We start from the raw sequence: 27086 nt of genomic DNA, 5'->3' as shown, positions 1-27086 counted from the left end.
AGGACAAAGGATGTAATTTAGCACGTGTGCTAATTCTGGCATATTTATGTTTTTGTTATGCTAAAACATTGATGAATATGCTGTCCTAATTTAAATTTTAAAAGGTGTGAATCCACCAATAAGCTACGTGCACGCCAGGTATGTGATACACGTCCAAGAACATACATATACTCCATGGTGTTCACGCAAATAAGCAGTGAGGGGATTCTTCTTTTGCTACTGTTTACTAGCCCATGTTCACTACAGATAGAAGAGGCTTGGTGCGTTATGCGTAAATCTCATGAATCTTGCTCCAGGTTTTTTTGTTCATAGCTCAATTTTGACTAATAAAGTAGACAAGAAACTAGCAAAAATGTTAGCATGCTGCTAAAATAGAAGCTAAACTCTAAGTCTTTTGAAAATAACTATTATTTTATTATTCTTCTTTCAGAGAGCCACTATGGAGAGATAAAAGAGCCACATGTGGCTCTGGAGCCGCAGGTTGCTGACATCATCGTTTTTTTTTTTTTTAAATAACTATTTCATTTCTTATATCAGATATAAACTAACAAACCAGTCAAACATTTTTTTTTATATTATCTGCACATATTTCAGTACAATTTTTGCACTGAAAATTGCTTTCTTAGCCTAGTGTTATCCAACATATGTGGGGATTCCATCAAAAACATAGACGTTCTTTGTGGGTCTTTTTCTCCACCATCAATTAGGTAGATCACTCAGCAGATGAAGCCAAGTGGTGCAGACAGACTATTAATATGCTGCTGTGACACCACTGATTAGCGAGTGCCAGTAAAGCTGAAGAAAAGAAAAACGTTCACTCCACTTTGCATCCTTTTTGGCACACAGTCAATCATTTCTCACCCCTGTGGGTCACTGTGTTGAACCCTCCAATAATCACTCTTAACAGGATGATGAATCACTAACCCATCTGGTTAAGAAAATCTCTCCAAATATACATATTTATTAATTCAATAGATTTATTCAAGACAATCAGTATTTATATTGAAGCATTTATTGAGTTTTGTTTCTTTATGTACATTTGCTTTTGTGCATTGTAGATCAGGACAGACAGGAAATGAATTTAGGAGCTTTAGTTACTTGTAGAAATGTGGGTTATTTACATGAACATGTTATAAATAAGTAAACATGGAGCATTCATAGTTTGTGAGATCCCAAAACTTATATTTTGTGTGTTTTGCATATTTTTGAAAAAAATAAAGATGGAATGTAGCTGTGAAACCTCTCAAGTGTTTATTATTATGTCTACTTTATGAAATATAACATTTACTTACAGATAGACCCAGTTCTGCAGCAGTTCACCAGATGTCTGACACAAAACATTTCTAAGATAAGCTCCTTAAACTCCAGCTTTTGACAGGAAGAACAAATATAAGGAGGACCTTCATGTTTTTTAAGGCTGTCATCGTCTGCAGTGATCATTAGTCGTCTGCACAGCGAATACATCCAGAGTTAAGATTAGGCACTACAGTCTGCTGCATATCCCATTCAATGAAAACATCTGTATCTCACTATGTTGAGAAATTTGAACTACATTTAAAAATCACAATTAGTTTTTCAAAATAAAAGCTTTCTATTTACTTATTAGGAATGTTGGGATTATGGAATATTTTTTTGTAGGTCCAGTTTTAAATAATTTGCTGTGTTCTCATGATGACAACATGGATGATTTATGAAAAAAAATCCATTAGGGTACAATTTTTTAAATTGAAAATCGTTCAAGTGCAATGCTGCATTGTGCTCTATATTCTTCAATCTAGTTAGCATGGATGCACACATATTTTTTGCAGAGACTTCTGGGAAATTTCCTGGAAACTGGATTTTGAAATTGATGATTTCCAAAAACCTGACAAAATGTCAAATGCACTACATAGTGCACTAAATAGCGAGTAGTACGAAACCTGACTGAACGAGAGGTAACAGGAAGTGAGGTTGAACCAAACAGGAAGTCAAAGCTAAACTGAAGTATCCTAAATACAAACACATTTCAATGAAGCAAAAAGAAGACACTAAAAATGTATTAAAAAAAAAATACATTTGAATTAGTTAAATACAAAACATTAATGCATACTGAAGATTTTGATTCTGTCAAATTTATTTAAGGATTAAAAATGCATTTTGTGCAGAGAGATGCCTAGTTTCCCCCAGATGTAAATCAGAACTTTGTCATTTGAAAATTAAAAAGCATAAACTGGGGTGGAGTGTATGCAGCATCCGCTAAACCTTCAGTTCACACCAGACAGGTATTTTTCCACAACTCAGCTGTGGTTATTATGAGACCTTTTTTTTTTTTTTTAAAACATCAGACACCAAAACCACACCTCCGACTCTGTAGTCGCCCCATATGTGTGTTGATTTGTGTGTGTCCAGTGTCTGTTTATTTTGTGTTTATTTTCGTCTCTAGTCTGTTTAGTTAAAAATAAAATGATGGCATCACTGTATTTTATTGTGAAAATTGGTTATATTTTGAAAATTGACCAGATTTTCTCATGTGTATTGGTGTAACTTCCTGCTAGAATTTCGGTGGATCACTTGTGGCTATAGACCAGATGCTAAAAAGATTGCTGCACGGCGTGAACCGGCCACGTCTGGTGTGAACTACACCAAAGGTTAACAAGGGCGCGGAATGGATGCGGCCTCCGTTAGTGGTGTTTTAAAAGTCTAATTAAATAAAACTAAACTCTTCTATTATTTGACCTTTTATTGTGTTATTCTTGACAAAACATGTAACAATTGTTGTGTGCCGACAACTATATGCAGAAAAACATAAAATTGCAGACTTTCCTGTTCAGGTTCTTCTTATCGATACTTTAAAAACAAATCCTGATTTCAGTTTTATTTGTGTATGGCCACCATACATGTTTAAGCTTCTGCAGACATATATATGCAATTTTAGGCACAATTACAGAGTTTTTCTAAGATGCTTCAAACAATAGCTTTAAGAAAATATACGGTTCCCATATAATAGCTTTACACAGCATATATGACAAGATCTGAAGGTTTTTGATGAATATGAATGGAAGTGTACACATACGGTAACATTTTGTGGCTAAAGTACAATACATGCATGGCTATGTGTATGTGTGTAGTAATGTACATACAATAAATAGGTTTGCTAAGGATAATATGGCTTTAATTTTCTTTCTTTTACATGATAAGTATGGGTGAGCCTGTCATGCTGATAAGCTAGATTGACTCGGTTAATGACCTCCGTTGGTTGCGGTCCCAACTTCAAAATAAAAGCACAAATACGGATGCTGAGAATCGAGGAGTTCTGCTGAAAATAGAATCCAGTGGATGCTTCTTCCTTTAGTCCAAAGATCCGGATATCTTTATCAAAAAAAGAGGCACATCTGTCAAGAGACATTCAGAAAGACGAGCGTTGCGTGTAAATAATGTCACTCCGAAAGCGAGTCTCCTTCTTGGGTGTCATTGATTGGAGCAGATTGAAAAGGGATGAAAACAGGCTTCTGATTGCTTTAAATAAGGGTCACAGTGGCTTTGCATAAGTGAAGATAAGGAGAAGGATCAAGTTCAAGGGAGGAGTCAAGTTTCTGCAACAACCTGTTCAAAGTCTGCCGCCACAATATGGTTAGTTAAGTCATACGATGAGGTTAAATAGAGAGGAAATTGGAATGACTCTAAAGTTTGAAATGTAGGATCTTGTTTGTAAAGACATTTAAATGTAAGAGTTATAAGGCGAGGAGTTTCTGGCAGTTAAAAAAAAAACGATTCATCAAGTTTTGGTTGAATGTCGAAGTTTTCGAATGTGATTAAGGTTCAGGGGTTTACGCCTCCGCTCACAGTTCGGTTCACACCACAGAAGTGGCGTTGGACTTTGCAACGGTCGGGCTGACGGCCAGGCTCTGGGCGATGTCCTCGCGGTTGATTTTACGCAGCGCCGCGCACAAGGCGTCGATACTGGCGCAGTCCTTCCTCGCCCAGTCGGACAGCAGCGCCCGGACTGGATGCTCCTCCTGCTGGAAAGTTGCGATCCGCTCACTCTCGTATCCCAGAAGGCCCGCCAGGTTGTACCAGTCGCTGTCCTGCATGTGGCTGCAGTGTTTGCCTTCGCTGCCTCTGAACAGAAGCGTCTCCAGCTTCTCTCGGGTGATGAGGGGAAGAAGCAAACAAGGCTCTTCATCCATGGAGACAACTGAGAGAAAACGAGATCATCCATTACAATTAATTAAGAAATGTTTCTCAGTATACCTTAAACTACAACAGTAGAGCAAATATCACTTTTCTAGGTTTCTCACTTGACAATTTGATGGAATATAAAAAAAAAAAAACTGGTAAAAGGTAAATTTAACATTTTTATGTACCATTAAATTAATTTAATTTAGCATCACATTGAAAATAATATAGAGGAATATGTTGTTTTATATAACTGGAAAAAAAGCATTTTAAGTCCCACTCTGATCATCTTTTGATCTATTTTCAATAGTGCTGGTGAAGAGCAACCCCGCCCCTGTTCCCCTCTTTGTTACTAAGAACTGTCTATTTACACGTTCTCCTGCTAGCTTACAGCGCCTCACAACCCCAACCTAGCATTACCAATGCCATAAAAATGGCGAGCAATATTGGAGCTATCCAGCCGTACAGTTTTTAGTCAGCTCAGACGATAAAATATATAATATAATATAAATGTCCAAAACTTTTTGCTATTCAAAAATAAACTTAGTTGTTGAACAACTTCAGATGATGTTAGTACAGACTAAACTGACATTTTCTGATTGTAATTATTACAGTTGTCAGAGTCAGTGAACGCATCGGAACTGAAGTCCCACCCTCATCGATTTGGATTGGTCCTCGTGTTAGCCCCGCCCCAACGCGCCACAACGGGGCCAAAAGTTTTGTAACTGAAACTTTCAGATTCGTAAACGAAATAAAAAAAGAGTTGAAAGTAAAAAAAAGGATTTGAAACTGAAAAATAAGTTTTGAAATTGAAATTTTGAGTTTTGAAACCTAAAAAACAAAACATAACTATGTTTATTTTTGAATAGCAAGAAGTTTTTGGATATTTAGACTTTTTTTGACCAAACACCAATATTCTTTTCAATTTAATTCATTTGGGTTTCAAATAATACTGGCCCCGATTTAGCTCCAAAGTCTACAAGGGGTTTTATCAGAATGGAGCAGAGACCATCCGTCATAAATGAGCTCTTTTTCAAACAGATTTTTGTTCATCTGCTCCTAATTCACAACAATTTGAATAAAGAAAAAGTCAGAAATTCAATTTTAAGCTTATCTTTGTTTATATATGTCTTCCATAATTGGAGAAATACCAAAAAAAAAAAAAACATGTTAAAAACTCCAGAACACGTTTTTATCGAATTATTAAACTTTTGTAGCAACCAGCATTATCATTCTTTTTTCAGTTGATTCCATTATTACCACGTTGAGAAAAATGTGAAAATATCTAAACAAAAAGTATCAAGAAGTTTGTAAAAAATATATTTTTTTATTTTTTAACTGAAGTATATTTAATAAATATTGGACACCTGGTTTCCTGCATGCCTCCTGCCGGTAAACGTACTAAAGGTTAGCTTTTTATTTCTTCGCAGTAACGACACCTTAAATGTAAGAAACAACAACAAAAAAAATGCTTGTTTTTAACTAGAATCCCTTAAACTCAGGACATTTAAAGGGGGAATAATTAACTACAAGGCACTTAAAGTGCCTTTTTGTTTTGCTGAAGGCCTGTACAGTTTGTTTTTGTGAAAATTTCAAATTAAAAGCATTTCAGCATGTGACATTTCAAAGAGGTGTCAGGTGTTCAGTCATTTTTTCCAGCTCCAAACAGAACATTTTTTATTGATGTTGTTTGTTCCAAGGGTTTCAGCCTCTCAAGTATTTTAATTCAAGCTGTTAAAAAAAGATACTTCAAAGAAAATTTTTAAATTAAGTAACAAAAAAATATAGATAAATATTTTAACTTTTGGAATATTTTTTGTTATACAAAGTACATTGTAAAAGCATGTAAATCTTATAAATTGCTAGGAAAATAGTCCTTACAAATTACTGTGTGATATAAATGGTCAGGGATAAGGTCAAGGAGGCCTCCAATTAACAAACATGACAGTTCAGATTGAAGACTAACTCATGAAAATACACATGTTAGCATGTCCAGCTTCTTATTAATTACCAATTTACTTGCTGGACCCACATTACCATGGAGGTAATGACTTGAGAAATGTGTTGCTGTGTTCCAGGTGTTTTCACCTGTGTGCGTCTGAGTCTGGCCTTGTTGCTCCTGCAGGCTCTGACTGTCCACAGAGATGCCACTGTCACTGTGCAGCTTCTCCCCTTCGGGTGACGGCGTCTGGTTCTGGTTGGTTGAGCTGTTGTTGGCTCCCTGCTTGTTCTGTTTGCAGCTATTCCATCTGCACAAAAATCAGTCAAATCCAAATATATGAACTAAATATCAATTATTTTTTATTTGATCCAACAAAAATGTGGATTTTTAAGTTAGCTGAAGACGTGTTAATATGTTCCACACTTGAAAAGGCTTCGGGTCATGGGAAAGTCTTTCTGCCATATCTCACTACATCAGGCAGACCTAAAGGTTATCTCACAAGCAACCTTCAGTGAAGGCTGTATGAAAGGAGCCAAAGAATCATGTGGCATTAAGTGAAAAATATATATTACAAGGTGAAAAAGTTAAGCTCAGTTCTGAAGAAACTTAACAGGTTTTACACAAAGTCCAAAACATGTTTTAAGTAGTTTTTTAATGTAAAACATGAACAATATACAGTGAAAAAATGTTAAATATAATGTTCAACAATTATTTAGTAGGTTATTAAAAATACCATTGTTGAAAACTAAAAGTTTGTTTGTTATATGACAAAAAATCCTAATTACTAGGAAACAAATTGCTTGCTTATTAGCAAATATGCCAACCTCAATAAAGTTTTTTTTGAGAAAACTGAAATATTTCATATTACTGAAATTTTGCCTTGAAGTAAACTTGGTAAATATTAAATTATAAGTCTATTATGTAATATTTTGATTAAAACTTAAGTAATCAGAGTATATATTTGTTGTACTAATCAAGTTAATCTAATTAACTGGCTTAAAAAGTCACTCATTCAGTCAGTTTTACCCATTAAAACCCAAACCAATCCGTTTTAATTTATAAACCCCTAAATTTGAGTCCAGCCACGTTTAAAAATTATCGTCAAGTACCAGAAAGATGCAAAAGATAGATTGTTGAACACCAACATACTTTTAAAAAATACATTTATTTTCCGGGAAAATAGAAGTATTTTGAATTATTGACGTAGTCATAAATACTAAGGCTGTACAGAAAAACAGTTGTGGTCGTGTTCTCTCTGCCAAGAACAGCTGAGTAACCCACAGTTCAGTGCCCTCACGCCAGATCCATTAGACGATCAATACGGTGATAAAACTAAGGTGTAACTGAGATGAAATCTGTCAGAGTTTCCTTTGGGTATTAAAAGGGAAACTCTGTGGAGAAGCCTTTTAAACAGCTGCTGAAAAAGCTGCTTCAGCGTCTCGCCTCCAGTTTGGATCCATTCTAAATGTATAAACTGACAAACTGCGTTTTACTATAAACTATTTAAGTATGTTGTACACTTAGTATTTAGAGTGGATGTAAGGGAAGAGAGTTAGAACATTAAAATTCCCAAAAAGATGATTTCCGTATGATGGTAACTTCAAAATAAAACATCCTAAACACTAAATATTGATTTCATTTATGTGAATAACCCAATTTTTTACCTAATTTTTTCAACAAATGACAAGATAAATCTAATAAAATGATTCTTGAGAAAAAATTTGCAAGGATTACTGAAAGATTTAGCCATTTGTGTATTTTTTCAGCAAAGTTAACAAAAAAAATCTTTAAAAATGTATTTATTTTTTACTTTTTTAGATAAATGTCACAGCTGATGTGAGTGATCAAGTTCTTCATTCATAATGGTGCAGAGGTGGAGCGGTCGACCTCTGATTGAAAGACCACAGGTTCAGTGTTGGTGTTCCATAAATTCTTCCAATCCGTGAAATGTTCCAAATTACGCCATACTTTTCAATATTGGTAGAGCGCCCATAAATCTGTGCTACCTCTTTAATCTTGTGGTTACTATGCTGGTTTTTTTTTGCCATTTTTGTGACTTTAGATTATATTTAAATGGGCCATACCATGAAAACAAGCAACGTTTTGAGTACCAGCCCCTCCCATACCCATGAAAACGAGCGGGTCCTCACGTGCTGATGTCACAACGTGAGACCGCCCCTTTCAGGAAGAGTCTGCGCTGAAAGCTCCGCCCCCTGTCTAACACTAACACCCAATTTCTCCACAGAGCTAGTGGTGATCAGGAATTTCGATGAACAATATTGTACATGTGTGTCTTGTTTTCAATGAATTCCAGCTCAGATGTTTTTAGACACGGGGCTCCTTTAAGACCATTAGAACACTGTGAGTGATTTTTACCTCTTAAAGATGATGAAGGCCACCAGACCAACAACAACCGCTGCCAGGATCGAGCAGTAGATGGGGATTAGCTTTTCGTTCAGCCCTTTTCTGAGCAGAAATTCCCCGATAGTGCCGGTGTTGCTGCTGGTACTGGCACTGGTGGCACTGGTGGTACTGGCGATGATGCTGTCAGTGGGGAAGTCTGACATGGTGTTAACCCCAACAATGTCGGTTGGGCTCAGTGAGAAGGTTGTGTCAAAGGTGTTTGATCCTTGAAAGTCAAAAACAGTAAATAAAGACTTTAGAACATCTTCACCAAAAGAAAACAAGCTCACACAGGTATTAATATTTCTTGTGTACTAATTACGTATTGAGCCCAGTGATACATTTCACTTTTATATCTCCTTATGACCTCCTCGGGGCTTTGATCAGCTTCGTGTCTCAACATGTGCCATGTCTTGTATCACTGCTTTGTATCACAGCTCTGTGCATGTAATTATTGATACAGTGGAAGCTTCCCTCAGGCACGACCTCAATAGCTAAACTGACATGCACTTCACAAGTGCACAACAACACAAAAGACTAAACTCTCAGATTTGGTGGTTTACGGTATTAGAGGACAAACGTGGTTTCTAATATGGGCCTTTGTTGATTAAAAATAAAACTATGCATTTACTAATGAGCATTAAAAATGATTTGACTTGCATTTTTAGTTCATGTGTTTTAGTGTAAATCTCAGCATTCTTACATGTATTTTATCATTTTAAAGACCCACTCGGATCATCTTTTGATTTATTTTCTGTGTTCCCAGTGTTCTTTTAATTCATTAATTAATTATTTTTTAGCCAAAACGAAAAAAAAAAATCTGTAATTTTCTTCAAAATCGTTTCTGCAAAGGAGCAGAAGTTTGTCTGAAGTTCACCTCTGAGTTGTGGGCCAGACTGTTAGCACAGAGCAACCCCGCCCCCTCTTCCCTTTTAGGGGTGCAAGGAAAAGTCAATTTTGCAATATTTTGTTTGCCGATACTTTTATCGATTTAAATTGCTGACAAGACGATATTTAGTGAATCATTTATGAGTGTCCTTCACCGTCTTTTGTTTTCCACCTAAACTCCCATCCACTAGTTGGCAGCACAACACATTGATCCTCTTTGAGCAGCTCTAGAACACCAGCTTGTGTTAAATGTTCAGTTGTTTTGAAACATGTACTAGGCACATTCATTCTATTTTTTTCTTAAATGGAAACATATTTATTGTATAAATCAGACAATGTTGACGGTCCCCTTTAAAAGCAAATATTTCTTAATTTACTAAAGAAAAAAAGCGCCATAAAATTTGCTTTGGTAACAGCAACGTGTATATGAGATACAGTTCTATGCTAAATGTTGTGTTTATTAAATAAAAGGAATTTTACCATTTTATTACAATTAAAGACGTATTAATACTAACATAGATTTTTTGTTTTTAAGTCACACTCTTAATAAAAAAGTGGAAAATTGTTGTGGTACAGTCCTGGGATACATCGCGATACGTATCGGAACATGTATCGTATCAACCGACTCAGTAGTTACTACGTTACTGAGAACAATCCTACTAGCTTACAGCCCCTCACATCCAAACCTAACATTACCAGTGATACAAAAATTACAATATTGAAGCTATCTTACTTTATGTATGTCGTTTTCCATAGTAAAAATGCCTTAAAAACATATTAAAAACACCAAAAATACGTTTTTCATTTGACTGGTTCATTAATATTTCATTTTAAAGCTAGCTAATATAAAGAATTTTAATTTAAGGTTAATCTAATAACTATGGGGAAAACTTGAAGCACCAGTTGACTTTATTAAAATGTTATGATGCCAAAATGTGAACAAAAAAAGTTTTAAATAATGCTAAACAAGATAAAAAATGGAGCTTGAGTTAAAAAAATGCTAACATGTCAACCTTGTTAAAAGTTACTGAACATGAAATAACTTAAATCTAACGAAGATTTTTTTTCCAGCTTTGCAATGAAATCTAAATACAAGTTAGACTGCAGAAAAAAGCTACAACTTTCTCAACTTTTGTTCCACACAGTGAATGTAACCATAAATGCCTCCAATGCTGATAAACACAACAGCACACACGCGTTTTAAATCCCGAATCGTGGTCATTTAACCTCCTCCCTGAGGAACCATTAATGACGGTAAGAGCAAGTTTGTCCATCCAATTCTGCCCACGCCGCTCTGACCATTAGCAGAGCGTGTTCGCCCCTCACCGCGGATGTGGAAACCTATCCTTGCCTGTCACTTACTTACACTTATTCACATCACTAACAGGAAATCTCTCTATGTTTCCTTCCAAGGGCTCTAAATATCTTAAGTGAGAAGGAGGCGGCCATCGGATGCTGTAGGTGAGAAACGATGTCTAAAATGAAATAATTTCATTTTCATTAATTATTGCTTTTATATGCATCAAGTTTTTGTTTATTTTATGATGCTTCCTCCCTTTTCTTTGTATTTCTACAAGTTTTAGTGCCATTTTGATTAACTGTTTCACAGTGACAAAAAAAAAAATTACGTAATGCTACCTAACCGTATGATTAACACACTAACAAGTTCATTTTTAGAGTTTATTGTGTTTTCAAGTTCAGTTTTTGTTTTTTAACCAGATTTCCCATTTTCACTAAGTCAGCCTGATTGAGCAGATTTTACAAAAAAGTATTCATTACATAAAAAATAAATTACATATAAATAAATTACATTAATTACAAATATAAATGTATTGTTAGCTTAGATGCCACATTGCTATTCTATGCAACAGAACAAAACTAAGTCTTTACGATCTTATATGTTTCTGAGTCAAAGATAGAAGTTCTTAAACTTCTGCATATAATCTAAATAAACTTGAGGATGAACTAGTTGAGAACACAAAGAGGCCTCTGATGAATCACTAGAACATATCAAGTTGCGTCCCGCCGTCTTCAATGGGCAGCGAGATAGACAAACACGGATAAATGCGTACCGCTATCGCCGTCATCGCTATAGCTTGTCTGCCTCTCCTCACATTTCCTTTGCCCACCAACACACATACAAACATGAAATGAGACACCCCTCAATGACAGAAATCTTCTTTGTCCAGCACAAATATCCCCCTCCCTCCATGGTTTGACTTCCTCCCCTTTTTCACCTCCATCTGCAACTGTCCTCCACTTCCTGACGGTTTGAGCATGTTTTTTTTCCATTCATTTATTTAGTTTTATCCTGTTTCAAAGCCAACTGGTTCAGTTATATAAGAATTTTTAATCTCTTCCTCCTCTTGGATGCGATGACTGTGTTTTGCTTTAATTCTCCGCAAACTGTCATTAAAATTAAGCTCCTCTGATGAACGATTGACCTCCACCCCATGAGAGTCCCTAAAATTTTTAGAAAACAATGCTACCATATCAGTTCATTGATCCATATATCCATCTTCTCCTTTGAACTATCAGTTTTATGTTGTTCCAGACACTACCCTCCACACTGACCTGGCAAGGGACAGGCACAATTTATTTATTTATTTATTTTATTTATTTATTTATTTATATTTTTGTCTCTTTCTTTTTTGTATTTTTTGTCTTGTGTTAATTTGGATTATTGTCCTCTATCCATCTTTATCTATCTATACCCAACCTTGGTGGACTGACCTTCGTTTCTGCGATCGCCAGACTCTTTGTTTCATGCTGAGTCATGATAAGCGTTTTCTGACTGAGCAAAGATGTGGAACTATGCTAACACAACAAACAATGTGTGAAACTGAAACTTTGATCTGAGATGAAGCTTGCCTTTCAGAGTAAGATAAATTGCGAGTCATTATAGCCTAGTGGTCTTTAACATAATGCCGTTTCCCAACAATAGCCATTATGAGCTGTGCTTCGTCAGCTCTTTTTTTCCATTGTAGGTTTCCATGTGAGCAGAGACAACCTTCCCACGCTCATTCAGGAGGCTCTGGAGTAGATGTCATTGAAATTGAAAAAAAAGAAAAACATGTTTTAAAAGTACAGGTTGAAAGTTTCCCTTTCAAGAGCAGGACATTTTTTGATTCAAGTAATTCTTGATTGGCAGCTAAATCAAAGAACAGACGTTTTAATCGTAGCTTTGTCTGATAAAGGTCTTCGGGCAGGAAATTCAGGCTTAATAACAATAAGAATGTCATAATAACTGTACTTAAGAGTCAGCAGCAGGAGTTTTTTTATTTAGCCACACCTGAACTTGCAATTTCTGACTCTTCCAAGAACTTCTAACCAGGTGTTAAGATATTGATAACATATACTTTAAAGGATGACTTAAGAATTAGGATCTCAGCATAAGAAACTTGTTTTTTTTGTTTGCCCAACAAACCTGAAATGCCTTCAAATAACAGTGTTGCGCACAGAAATAAATGACAAACTTTGTTGATTTTCTTTGACTCCATCACTCCAAACATGAACCTCCCTGCCTGTTCACAGTAAACCTGCATAAGTGTATCCACTGGAAGATGGGACGCACACATTTCAGTTTGTTTGTGTGAGTGCCTCTTCTGCAGCACGACGCGATCAACAATGGTAGAGGTCAACCAGAGAAACCCGAGAGTGCAGAGGAGTAACTCCATCGCTTTTATCGACCAAGACGCATTCTCAGCATCTGCTCCCCCTATTCCACTCTCAGAAGCTTTCTAAACCTTCTAAAGTCCTGTTTGTTCAACTGACTGCAGCTCTCATTGTTCGCTGGCTAAATGCAGCTCGTACTTTTCAGGACGACACCTTGCAAACGTTGACGTCAAAAGACACACTAATATGCACAAGCTACATTTCATAACTATAAAATACAATTACATAATCAAAATTAAACTTGCCTCTCAGAGAAGGTTCAAATTTAGTTTGCATGTTTTTCCATTGCATTGTGGGTTTTCTCTGGACACTCCGGCTTCCTCTCACAGGCCATGCTTCTTAGGTTAAATGGGGACTCCAATTGTCACTCGGGTGTGATTGTGTGTAGTTGTTTGTTTCTTTGTGTGCCCCTAATGATAAACTGTCACAAGTATACCCCGCATTAGTCTGGGTAGAGTCCAGCAACTTGTGACCTTAAAAACAGGAATTGGCAACTCCTGACTAAGACGGCGCAATAGAAGAGAAGTCATTCAATTTAATACAGATTTGACTTTAGAGGAACTCTATACTTCCTTTCACAATGACACTACTTCAGCAAGATTCATCAATGGACTCAAAGAAGATGAAAACCGCAACTTTGCGGTTACTGTTGATATCACATGGCAAAGAATCAGAAACATTTCTGAAGGAATGTTGGGCAAATTCCTAAAGGCTGGCAAGCATCTTTGGAGGAGCTCTACTTGTTTGGCATGTTTGAAAAATATGTGCTTGGCATTAAAACTTCCTGCACCCCTACAATGCTCATACTGTATGGATCGAAGGGTGAGAGGGTTTTAGACAGAAGGTCAGCTGTGGCCGCATACCCTAACTCAGTTGAGATGTTGGTCAGTAGGTGAGATGAGCACAAGCCATGAGCCACACAATGAATGACTGTGCTTTGTAAAGATGGTGGATTGTTGAGTCAAACCGAGGTCAGGGGTCACTCACTGTCACTACTTGGCCATGCTTTGAATGTAGAAGATAGCTTGACCTTTTGTATTTCTTAAAAATCGTCAACCGTTTACCATAAATCTCCAAGAAATGTTAGGGAACTGGCCAACTCAGACCCTGACTTAACCCAAACTCTCCAACAATAATGATCCAGTCATTGCTAGTTGCTGGGCGGCCATGGTGCAGAGGTAGAGTGGTCGACCTCTGGAAAACTACAGATCCAGTTCCTGCCCTTCGCCATGTGTTGAAGTGTCCTTGGACAAGACACTGAATCCCACATTGCTGTGAGTGGGATTCTAAAGGACTTTGGGCCTTCTAAGAAGGTAGTAAAGCACTGTATAAGTACACGCCATTTACCATTTAACCCTTTAACACTGCAGTTGGTGCCAAATAGCGCACACTCTCTGATGTACCATAGCTTTTCTTCCTTGGCTTATGCAATTCTAACTGATTCTGACATTACATGCAACAAAGCACTTTAGTAAAGTGTTGCACAATGGCACAAAACTGTTTTCTCAGCTTCAGAATCTGCTGTAATTGCGTTAATTGTGTTCAAGAGTTAAAGAGTAATTAATGTCAATGTAAGCTCTGGTGTTACAGGGTTAAATTGTCAGACTTTGTCCTTACAATGTCTAAAAAATATGTTCCTATCACTATTCTTCCTTTTGGTAATACTACCAGGAATCTATTGCTATGCCGATGACACCTTTCTTTATTATTGCATTAAACCTAATTGTATTGATAAATTACAAAAGCTAAAAGTTTGTCTAGAAAACGTAAAAGTCGTGGGTAAGCCACGAACTTCTACTTTTAAACTACAGCCATTGCAAGTTCACAGTCATTTTAGAAAATGTTATCTTCTACAATTACGAAAGTAGATTGATTGTCTATTACTTTGCACAAAGATCTCTAGATTTGATATTGCTAGAATAGTCATTTTCAAACCAAAGACTGATGCATTTACAGCTGCATGTCCAAATGTGGTAGAAAGTCCTTTAACTGGTCTTAACCACATCCATTAGGATTTTGACGTAAACAAGCACTGACTATCTGTCAATCAACATTCTTGTCACATAGAAAGAGTTGAGTTCACTGTTGTCTTTAAAATCTTATTGCTCCTTATCAGCACAAAAACTGTTCAAATCCAGAACTCGATTTAGGGTTCTAAAGATTCAAGATTCTTAAAAAATACTCATGTGATCTATGGTTACAACTTAATGCTTGTAGTTAATGTCTCAGCATTTTTTTCACACATTTTTATTTGTGTTTTCAATATTTTCTTGAATAGATTTTTGCTGAAATATTATCCTGAATTCTTGTGTCTTTGTTTCCTCCTTTAGGTGCTGGAGCAGTCAAGGTAGAGGTTCTGTACACGATACGAGCACAGCATCCCATTTTTAGATTTCCAGAATCTAGCCTCGAATTTTGAAGGTCAGCCAATCTCAGGAAGGACACAGCTCCCCCACCTTTTGAGTCAATAACAAAATGGATGTGACCTTGTCACTCCTTCCTTCCTTTAAACCTGCATCAGTCCATCTGCGATGTTATGTTAGTCATTTTATCGATTCCAGTCTGCTCCAGGGAGAATCACTTTGTGTTTCTACGTCTCATTGTCAGCTAGTTCTTTGAACCCCGCAGTAATGTTTGTGGATACATAGTAAAAAAAACCTGCATGCTTGCTTCATACAACAACCTGTTCTCTTGAGTGTGACAAACATTGGTTCTGTCAGAACTGGATGCATTCTTAAGCTAAAACAGATTTGTAGAAGAAACCTGGCCCTGAGGGCTCCACGTCAAAATCTCAAATAGATAAAGCAAACACCCCCTATTCTGTCAAACCCAAGTAGGGCTCATGTGATACCAAATTTCATGACATAAATCAGAAAAAAAATGCATTAACTACTCAAAAACAAGCTCTTTATATGTACCGAGGGCGTCAAAAGCAGTTTGAAGAGTTTGTGATATTGGATCGACTACTGTAAACACTTCAGTGTTTAAAACTGTTTGCTCAACACAACCACAACCAATCTACAACATGTATTTAGACGTGTAGTTTCATGTTATTTGCTGTAGGTACATAACACGGAAAGGGTAAATAAAATAAATACTGTACTCAAACTTGAGATGTAATTGGGGGTAGACAGTATAGCAGGCATGTCCAAAGTCCAACAAGTGGGCCATTACTAGTCCGCATTCACATTTCTACCGACCTGCAGGTCATAAAATCAATAATATGCCAGAACTTTCCAAAAACCGTGTGAGCCAGTTCTTGATAGTGATAGTCTACATTTTGCCATTGTAAATATGCAGTAGCAACACTTTCAAGATAATTTTTAAAATGTCAACTGTAAACGAAATGAAAAGATTTATTTCATTGATTAAATACTACAATGTTGTGTACTTCAGAATAATTTAACTCCTTCCCATTCTCACTCCCAACTCGTCATATGTGGAAGTATGGTATGGTTTTTGATGTTTTGGGTGTCCCCAACTCCTCGTTGTTTGACGTACAGGACGTGATAACAGACGTGGTAATGGATGCGGTACCGGGTCAGGCCCAGAGGTTTGGGACCCCTGGTTTAATGGGAACAGCCAGTACATCAAAAAACAACGATTCGGGAACACCCAAAACCTAAAAAAAATGTCACAGAGGGGGTCCTAACCAAACGCCCATATATGACGAGTTGGAAATGAGTATGCCTTGGTTTTTTTTCTGTTCACTTGATATGTGTGTGTAAAATAATTATTTAGCATTTATTGCTATTATAAGGGTTCAAAGAATGCAAGCCGATTAGACAGACCCTCAGCAAATCTGGCCCTTTTTGCAAAAACTTTGGACACCCCTGGTGTAACATAATGTGGGGCAGAATCCATGAGAATGTAGACTGTAACCGAATTTAAGCTACAAAAAGACAAACACCAGCTGTGTTTTAAGTTCCAGTAAATCATGCTTTTTCAACTCCCAATCATAATACTTTCACAAATGACAGCTAGAAGAGCAGTGAGGCGAGTTCTGAAAAAGCTTTGTGTTGGCTGGACATCAATACTGAAGTCTCTAATGTGGGAGTCAATGGAGCAACGATCCCCACCCCCCCTACTCAGTGTAAACCTCATGAGCATCGTCAAATGTGAACATGGAGCGCAGTGCTTTACAGTAATCCTTTTAAAAATGAACAAAAGATGAGTTATTCTTATCAAAACGCTTTTAGAATTTGCCAAAACTTTTCCCGCCAAAAGTGTTTTTGAGGTTTTACGGGGGCGGCCATTTTGAAATAAGCAGGAAAAAGCCCTTCTACTGCCCCCAGTGGAATGATAATCTACTACAGAGCAGGAATCATTAACCGAGTTATACAAAGTAGGTTTTTAAGGACAGTTTTAATTGTGCTAATGAGAAGAGTCTCAGCAATGTATGTATCAAATATGATACAAAGGGTTTTATAGGGTCAAAATCAGCATGAAATAGGTAGTTTGGAGATAATTTAGCACCGACCTGTATGGGTTGTTTATGTAACGGCAAATATTGAATCTTTTTGTCTTTTTTTAAAATACATGTGTAGAGTTAAAATCAACACATTTATTTAGCTATTCAATGTAAAAGATTGTTATTTTTTTGCATTAAAACCTCTTAGGTTTCCACAAGAATGCAGCAGATGGAACTTTTATGGTACGTTCCACAAATTTTAATTAACTTCACTTTCCTCTGTTGTTTTGACCCCTGACAGGACTTGGAGGATTACACCATGTTGTTCACTGCATGACCCCGGGGGAAGCTCCTTCTGCCTGATCTGCCCCCCTCTCCACATGCTATTGATCTTCAGCCTTTGACCTTGCTCGCCAACCCTCAGCAGAGCAGAAGTCACAGCTTTAGATCTAGCAAATCTCTGTGGGTCTGTTTGGATTTCAGTCTTTTTTTTGCCAACTTCCTTTGACTTCATATTAGGTCTGTAACCTCGACTTTAAACCATGGATCTGGTTTTGTCTCTAATAGCAACCTCATTAAAGTGATGTTCTCCTCCGTTCACCTTTAGTTAAACTAGTCTGTAATGTCTCAAGTTACAGTTCATGAGCAACAGCCTTCTCTGCCTCCTCAGTCCCTCCACCTTCCTGCCAGCATTAGGCCTGTGTCGCCTTAGCGTTAATGGATATGGACGTCTGGCAGTGGGACAGATTTGGAAGAACTGATAACGGTGTTGCTTCGGTAAAAAGATTACATTAGAAATAAAAGGCGCATGATTGGGTTAGAGAGAGGAACAACATCTGACAATGAGGTCGATACAGAGCGGACTGTAAGTCATCACAACATTAGAATCGCTGCAAATTCACATTGATAATGATGTATTCCTAGTTATCAGGGGGATGCATTAACATCAGCGTTTTTGCTCCATAGATCTTGATTTCGGATTTTTTTTTTTTTTTGGCCAAACACTGCTGTTCCTTTTCAAAGAATTAAGCTTTAACAGCATCCTGTCTGTTTTGTGTTTTTAACATGTTCTTGTAGCAACATAAAATAATTTACAACTGAAACTCTGAGTATTTGTTAATTAGAAAACTGGATGCTCGAAAATGCTCAGACAAAATCTCCCCTCCCCCCTGTGCACACCCTGGCCCGCTCATGCTCATGTATGTGAGACATGATGAGCGTTCAACACTTGTGCTGTAACAAATTGAAATTTTGGCTTTAAAATGTACAACTGGATTGATCCTATATTGGTTGTTGTCATTTTTGTGCAGTTAATGTTAGCTTGAGGCTATAAGCTCGCTCAGGAGCGCACAAACAGAGCGCTAAGGGAGGGGGCGAGTTTCTTTGTGTCCCACTCAAAACCCAGAGTTGTATTTCTCAAAAGCTAATGCGTAAAATATGTCTTAAAAAAATCGACAAGAGTTTTGGATTTTGGCTAAAAACTTCATAATCCTTGAAAGATCCAAAAGAACAAAAATATATGGTTTGAGTGGGACAATGCTCTCCCACTAGCTTACAGTCCCTCACCCCCCCAACCTTATATTTTTTGTCTGCTCCTAATTGCATGAAGAAATACTCAGAAATTAAGTTTTAAGATTAATTTTCTTTATATATGTCCTCCATCTTTAGAATTAATACCACAAGAACATGTTATAAAAACATTAAAAACACAATTTTCACCAAAGTGCATCTACATATTTTTACTTAACACAAGTAGATACTATTAATTTGTATTTTTTACCGAGGGAAACAAACATTCTCCACTATTATGTCTTCACATAAATGGTGGAATTTAACACAAAAGGGTTCTTGTATTCCCTTCTGTGAACCCCAGATCATTTAAAGGACTGAGCGGCTGATCAACGGATGCCTTTTATTGTCTTTTCACAAAAGAGTTGATTTAATCGGCAGAGCATCACATCGTCGGCATGAGTGGTGACTGCACTTATTAGGAATTCCTGATTTGGAGTGTGATACCCATAGGGTGAAATGGTATAAAAGAAATTCAGAGCCCCATTCAGAGATCTGACCTTCTTGTAAACGCTCAATATTGAAAAAGACTGTGTCCCTTGTTTCATGGGGCAGGATGAGTGTGTAAGGACAAGCGTCAGTGCAGCCTTAGCTTGATGGGAAACAACGTCCTTAGTGTCAGATGGATGTGAGGTCATTATATGACTGAAAAAGTGGATTTCCAGTGTGTTGTGCTTCTTCCTCAGAGAGCATGTGCTCACATATAATTCATCGTGACCCTAAGCTCTTAACCCAGTGAATCATTTTAACTATGCATGAAAGTTCATGGTAAATTACCCCAGTGTTTGGATAGGGCTGCATAAACCCTTACAAATAAACAGAATGAACTATCTGGAGGTGGATATGAATGATCTAAAAGCTATTTCTCTTTTTAGATATTTTAAAGAACATATATTGTACAAAGAGAGCAAAAAGTGAACTTACCATTACAAACTGTGTCACTGATAGGGGAGCAATCCTTTAGCACGCCCTCTTCCTCGCAGGTGGTGCAGGGCATGCAGGGGTCCCGGGAACTTTCCTGATCCGAGAAGCTGTCCATTTCACAAACTTCACAAATGGTGTCACGGTCGAAGCGGCAGTTCTCTAACACCCCTTTGCCTTTAGGACACCGAGTGCAAGGCAAACAATACATTACGATTTTATTCATGTAGTAGCCGTAGTCACAAACGCAGACTGCATCATTGGAGTCGGTGCAGGGGGTGTCCATGCGTTGCAAGACTTTGCATTTTGTGCAATTCTGACACATCTCTGTGTGGCTGTAATTTTCTGAGAAGGTTTCACCTGTAAAACAACAGAGAAGGGTATGATTTCACTTGTTGTTGACAATAAACATTCAAATTAGATCAAATCCAACTTTATTTAAACTAATTTTAATTCCAAACTAATTTTTTCAATCGTTCCCAGTGATCCTTTAGTCACAATTATGAAGTTTTTAGCCAAAATCAAAAAGCTTTTGTCAATTTTTAAGATATTTTATGCACAGCAGCAGTAGCTCATTAGAAATACAGTTCTGGGTTGTGGGCGGGACAATTGACACAAAGCAATCAAAGTCAAAGTCAACTTTATTGTCAATCCTTCATATGTGCTGACATACAATGAATTGAAATTCCGTTTCCTGCTCTCCCAGAAAAGACAATTTACAACATGAACCAATAAAAATATAGAGAAGGCAATAAATTTAAATTTACAAATGTACAATAGATGGGGGGTTCAAAGTGATAAGTAGTGCAGGCATTATGGTTCATGTGTGTTTCCGAGCGCTGTTCATGTGGGGGGAGGGGCCAGGTGGAGGATAGGTGGTTGGGGAGTTTGGGAGGAGTTCAGCATCCTGACAGCCTGATGAATGAAGCTGCTCCTGAGTCTGGTGGTGCGGGAGCTGAGGCTCCTGTACCTCCTCCCTGAGGGCAGGAGGCTGAACAGGTTGTGTGCAGGGTGGTGAGCATCCCTGACAATTGTCAGCGCTTTACGGGTAAGGCGGGTGGTGTATAAGTCCTGCAGGGAGGGTAGTGGTGCTCCGATGGTTTTGCTGGCTGTGTTCACTATGCGCTGCAAGGCTCTTTTGTTGTAGTCCGTGCAGCTGCCGCCCCACACAGTGATGCAGCTGGAGAAGATGCTCTCGATGGTTCCTCTGTAGAACATGGTCATGATGGATGGTGAAGCTCTTGACCTTTTCAGCTTCCGCAGGAAGTAGAGGCGCTGCTGGGCTTTCTTTGCCAGTGATGTGGTGTTGGCGGTCCAGGACAGGTCCTCACTGATGTGCAGCCCGAGAAACTTGGTGCTGGTCACTCTCTCCACTGCAGTGCCGTCAATGATCAGTGGCAGGTGTTGAGTGTGGCCCCTCTGGAAGTCGACAACAATCTCCTTGGTCTTGCTGACATTTAGCTGGAGGTTATTGTCTCTGCACCATGTTGTCAGCAGGTCTACTTCCTTCCTGTAGTGGGTCTCATCGCCCTTGGTAATGAGACCCACCAGAGTTGTGTCGTCTGCGAACTTCACCAGGTGGTTGGTGTTGTGGGTTGTTGCGCAGTCATGTGTCAGCAGGGTGAAGAGCAACGGGCTGAGCACACAGCCTTGGGGAGCCCCGGTGCTCAGAGTGATGGAGCTTGAGGTGTTGTTACCGACACGTACCGTTTGTGGTCTTTGGCTGAGGAAGTCTAGCAGCCAGTTGCAGATGGGGGCGCTGAAACCCAGCTTGTACAGTTTGCAGATGAGTTGTTGAGGTATTATGGTATTGAATGCCGAACTGAAGTCAATGAACAGCATTCTCACATATGAGTCCTTTTTGTCCAGGTGGGTGAGGGCTGGGTGGAGAGCAGAACAGATCGCGTCCTCTGTTGATCGTTTGGGTCGGTATGCGAACTGAAAGGGGTCCAGGGTGGGGGGAGTGTGGACTTGATATGTGTCATGACGAGCCGTTCAAAGCACTTCATGATGATGGGCGTTAGTGCTACAGGACGGTAGTCATTGAAGCAGGATGGTGATGGTTTCTTCGGCACCGGTATGATGGTGGTGGCTTTGAAGCATGATGGGACGATGGCTTGCTCCAGGGAGATATTGAAGATGTCTGTGAAGACGTCCTTTAGCCCCTCTGCGCAGTCCTTCAGTACATGGCCTGGGGTATTGTCTGGGCCTGCAGCTTTGCGTGGGTTGATGGAGGTGAGTGTCCTCTTCACGCTGGCAGCTGTCAGGTACAGGGGCTGGTCGTGCGGGGAGGGTAGCGTTTTCTGCGGGTGGGTGCCATTCAGTGCTTCAAAGCGAGAAAAGAAGCCATTCAGGTCATTGAAGAGGGGGGTGTTGCTCTCACAGCTCTGTAGCGCAGGCCTGTAGTCCGTGGTGGCCTGGATGCCCTGCCACAGGCTCCGTGCATCTCTGCTGTCATTAAAGTGGGAGGATATTTTGTGCATGTAGTCCTTTTATGCTTGCTTGATGCCCCGGGACAGGTTGGCTCTTGCTGTTCTTAGCCCCGCTTCGTCTCCTGCTCTGAAGGCCTTGTCTCTGGCCCTAAACAGCCTGTTGACGTCCCCTGTCAACCATGGCTTCCGGTTTGCCCGAGTGACGATGCTTTTTTTGTGCGTCACGTCATCGATGCACTTGGTGATGTAGGAGGTCACTGTGTTTGTGTACTCCTCAATGTCTGTGACGTTGTTGTTGGTGGCCGCTTGTTTCGAAGCAGTCCTGTGGGGGCAGAGGATGCTCCCTCTGGCCACACCCTCACTTCCTTCCGGACTGGTTTGGCGACTTTCACCTTTTGTCTGTATGCAGGTATTAACATAATGGTGATGTGGTCTGATGGTCCGATGTGGGGGAGGGGGGTCCGCCCCTCCCGGTCGTTCTGTTTGCGCTAATAGCATCCAGCTAACATTAGCGTCACAAAAATAATGGTGAGCAATATTGAATCAATGCAGTCGTACAGTTTTGAGCCAGAATCACAATTTGTTAAATCACAAGTCATTTCACGCACACATAAGTGTGAGCAGGGCACGGTGCGTTCAGGGGGAGAGGGGACTTTGGAACGTCCGTTTCCGTTGCTGCATCATTAGTTTGAGCTTTTTCTTGTGTCCAGCTTTGAATTAAGAAATCTTTAGAAATGCAGTTTTAATTGTAAATTATTTTATATGGGTCCTCTACTGTTCTCTACAAGACCCGAAAAAATATGATTTTTATTCGAGTTTTTAACCCAGTAAAGTCCACTACATTAAATAATTGACAGGAAATTACATATTTTAACTTTTACAATTAAACACTTTGATGAAAATCAAACAAAAATTTTTATTTAATTTTTTAAAGAGAAATTCATAGTATCAATTATGATAATTTGGGTAATGTGGTAAGTTTTTGTTGAGATGGAAAAACATTGAAATGACACACATTTCTAACATGATGTAACTGTATTGTCATAAATTAAAAATTTTTGCATTCTTCCAATATACCATGTAGTCATTAAAAAAATTAATAACATTAGATAAGGCATAGAGAATTAGCTAAACCTTTTCCCGCCAAAAGTGTTTTTGAGATTTCATGGAGGCAGCCATTTTGAAACGGGCAAAAGCCACTCTACTGCCCCAAGTGGAATAATAATGCACTACAGACCATAAAGCATGGACCAATTATATTCAATGTTTTTTTTTTTGAGTGTGTGTGTTTGTATCAAACGTGATACGAATAGTTATAAACGGTTAAACACTTTTCCTACAAAAAGAGCCATGCTTCACCTACAAAAACATCATCCAAATTTAAAAACCAAAAAGGAAGACAAACAAAAAAATTATAACAGAGCACAAAAGGAAAACTGATATGATGTGAAATAGAAATCAAAAGTTGAATATATTTAGATGTTTACCACTTCTCAGTCTCTGCATAGACCTACCACTGAATTAACTCCCTTGGGTATCGACATTTAGAGCTTTTCATTGATACCAAATGTGAAGGGATGGGGCTCTGGGGAGTTTTGGTAAACTAAAACATTTTGACTGGATTTTTTTTTTTATGGAGGTCAGGAGGTTATAAAACTTGGTATCATGTATCCACAAAAAAGTAAAAAAAAAACATTTTAATGTTAAATTTGATCTTTCCTCATCTTTTTCAATACTAGAATAAAATGGATCAAAAATATGAATCATTCTAGCAATTTTTTTTCTGTCATGGGAAATTTATTTTATTCAAGGTTGAATTAGGTTGCCAACTTTAAACAGAAAACTGTCCGTTGTGACATTTCTCAAAAAAGCCTTTTTCACACAAGGGAAAGGCTAGTTTCTGGGAACCATTTTGACTTGTTATTTTTTAAAACACATAATCCTCTTTTCATCTCTCCAGGGATCCATTAAGTCCAAAGGGGTCACTTGGAGCAAAAAAAAGTATCCAAGAGTATAAATGATTCACAACCGTTTTTGAAGAGATGTTTCTTTAAAGCTAGTTAGCATAATTAGATCATCGTTTTTTGGAAATCTTAATGATTTCTTCATACAGATATTCCAGAGAAAAGAAGCAATCAATACTTCATGTTTTATGGAATTGTATTTCAGCTGGATAGAGAACAGGGAAAGGCACTAAATTATGCAACAGACCCATTTGTAAAAGCAGATTGTGTCCTCGTGCGTGCACAAGAGGAAGAGTGAAGGAGATAGAGGACTTAACCTCAACATATACTTTTTAAAGTTACATAAATTATTGCCGATAACAATTAATATTATTTTAATTTAAGATCAAATCATTAAATTAAGTGATGATTAACGTATGAAGTCTTGAGAAAATTGTTTACATAAGTTTTACATGTTTGTAAAATGTAAGCCAACAATAAAAAATAAGATAAAAAGTCTATATTTACATCTTTTTGGTAAATCTTACACAGTTTTAAAGACCCACTACATTGAAAATTGTGTTTTTGGTGTTTTTAACATATTTTGTGGCATTTTTCTAATGTTGTAGGACATGTTTTTACAAAATTAAGACTATAAAATTGATTTTCTGAGTATTTCTTCATCAAATTGTTGTGAATCAGGAGAAGACAAAAAAATGCTGCTTGAAAAATATCTTTGTGTGAACATTTAGGCACTTTAGACAGTATTGTTTTACATTAAAGATGTGCAGAAAAATGTTCTTTTCATGGTTTACTGGAGCTACATTACAAGAAATCGAACTAACTGGGGACAAAAAATCAGATTAAGATATATATATATATATATATATATATATATATATATATATATATGTGTGTGTGTGTATGCAGGTAAAAAGACAGTAACTTACAATTCGACAAAAATATTGTTTTTTTTTTATCCAAAAATGTAATTAAGTGAGCCCCAAACCTATAAGGAAACAACAAAAATGCCGACAACTTGGCATTAAAATATAAAAAACATGAACATTATTGATTTGATTTAAAGATTTCTAAAATCCCATGACATAATATTTTTTGATTTTCATCAAAACAAGTTCTTAAAAGAGAAGTCCAAAGGGATATTTCATTTCTGCTTCAAGCCAAACTAAAATAACTTTATGTGAAACAGGAAGCTGTTTGTGCGCCTGCTTCATGTAAAGTAACCCTTTATAAATCAGTGCCTTGTCACATATCGGGCCTTTCAGTCCACAATACTAGCCCAGCAACCACAGCTAATTCTTTAAAGATGAAGAGATTAAAAGAAAGATGAGAGATACTGACAGACAGAGCGAAAAGAGAGAAAGAAAGCAGAAGGCTTTTTCAATCCCTCATATTTGTCTTTACAGTCCTGCTTCTATCATCTGTCAATCTATTGTTTTTAGGCTAAATTAAAAATCCTGCATTGTTTTCATACTTTCTACAGAGCGGCAGGAGTTTATTTAGAAATTAACCTCATAAGCCTGGCCCCAATTCCCATCATTCTTTTGTTTACACTCTCTCCTCCTAGCTTACAACCCCAAGCTAACGTTAGCCGTGCAAGCTAGCAACTGCGAGCTTTTTCAAAAATCTAATTTTAAGCTAAACTATCTTTATTTATGTCCTCCATAATGAAAAAAATGCTACAAGAACATGCTAAGAACAGCTTGGGTCTTTAACTGTGCTCTCATGAAGAAGCCTTCTACTCTGTTGGGCCCGGGGGTGTCCATGTGCACGCTACGAACACTTCGCTTCAAGCAGGCACACTCACTCAGAGTGCCCTCGCCAGCCCCCATCAGTGCTCTCAGAGCCATTATCATAATGCCGCACATCAATAATGCAAATCAATACATTAATAACTGTGGCTGCACAGAGAGGGTTCTAAGCGGAGAGAACAAAGTCAACCTTCGTGAATTCATTTTTACAGCAATATTTTCACTGTTATAACAATATTTTTTATTCAGATCAAAATCTGTTCTGTTTTTAAACACCCTCGAAAGGATTCCTGTCCTCTATTGGCCCTCTCGTGTGTGGATTTTATGTTTTTATAGAAAGTGTCGTAAATGCCTGAATGTGTGTTTATTTAGGCAGCAGCAGTCAGCTACACCACAATTTTATTGTCCGTGTACAGTAACATTAAAGATCTAATCTTTTTCCTGGACGTGTTTGCACACGTGCAGCTGTAAACCCGTGATTACTGGCTGAGAAGTTTTGCTTTGTCTCCGTTTTGGCCTGCACAGCAGTCCTTGTTCTGTTTCATTTCCACTTATCTCCCCATTCATCCAAACCTCTCTGTGGGTTTTAGCTGGCCTACTTTTTCTTTTTTTTAAGTATTTTAGTGAGACCCCTCTTGACTTTTCTGTCCTGCCTGTGGAAATCACCGTCTACATCTTATAAATACAAGTTTGCACCAAAAGAAACAGTCAAAGCTGGAAAACATGTTGGAAATAAGTTTAAAATTATTTCAAAAGATAATTAGATGCCAAAATTGTTAGACTTTTTTTTATAGTGAACAGTTTTGGAGCAGTGTAAGGAAACAAAAATAAATCAAGAAGTGAACAAAAAAAAAACATTTTTAAGGTTAAAGTTTGTGAGGCTAAATTATAAAAGAGAAAATGAACTTTTGTAAGGTTAGAATAGCAACAATTTAGACATATTTATATCAAAGGATTAAAATGTGTACTGGAAAA

At 37.8% G+C, this 27086-nt stretch overlaps 1 protein-coding gene across 1 annotated transcript in view; it reads right to left on the bottom strand.

Annotated features, from left to right (window-relative positions):
* Positions 1-2299: 2299 nt before the first annotated feature.
* Positions 2300-27086, bottom strand: part of ngfrb (nerve growth factor receptor b) — a 36371-nt gene continuing 11584 nt past the window's right edge. The window contains exons 3-6 of the mRNA XM_024285768.2: positions 19968-20324; positions 8474-8726; positions 6244-6404; positions 2300-4174 (exon numbers count right to left, since the gene is read on the bottom strand). Of these exons, the coding sequence (XP_024141536.1) occupies positions 3831-4174; positions 6244-6404; positions 8474-8726; positions 19968-20324 (1115 nt within the window). The 3' untranslated portion in view covers positions 2300-3830. The remainder of the gene's footprint in view (positions 4175-6243; positions 6405-8473; positions 8727-19967; positions 20325-27086) is intronic.

This window comes from Oryzias melastigma, linkage group LG19, assembly GCF_002922805.2.
Source record: "Oryzias melastigma strain HK-1 linkage group LG19, ASM292280v2, whole genome shotgun sequence".
Classification (NCBI taxonomy): domain Eukaryota; kingdom Metazoa; phylum Chordata; class Actinopteri; order Beloniformes; family Adrianichthyidae; genus Oryzias; species Oryzias melastigma.
The sequence above is the reverse complement of the archived record's forward strand: the minus strand, read 5'-3'. Positions and strand labels throughout refer to the sequence as shown.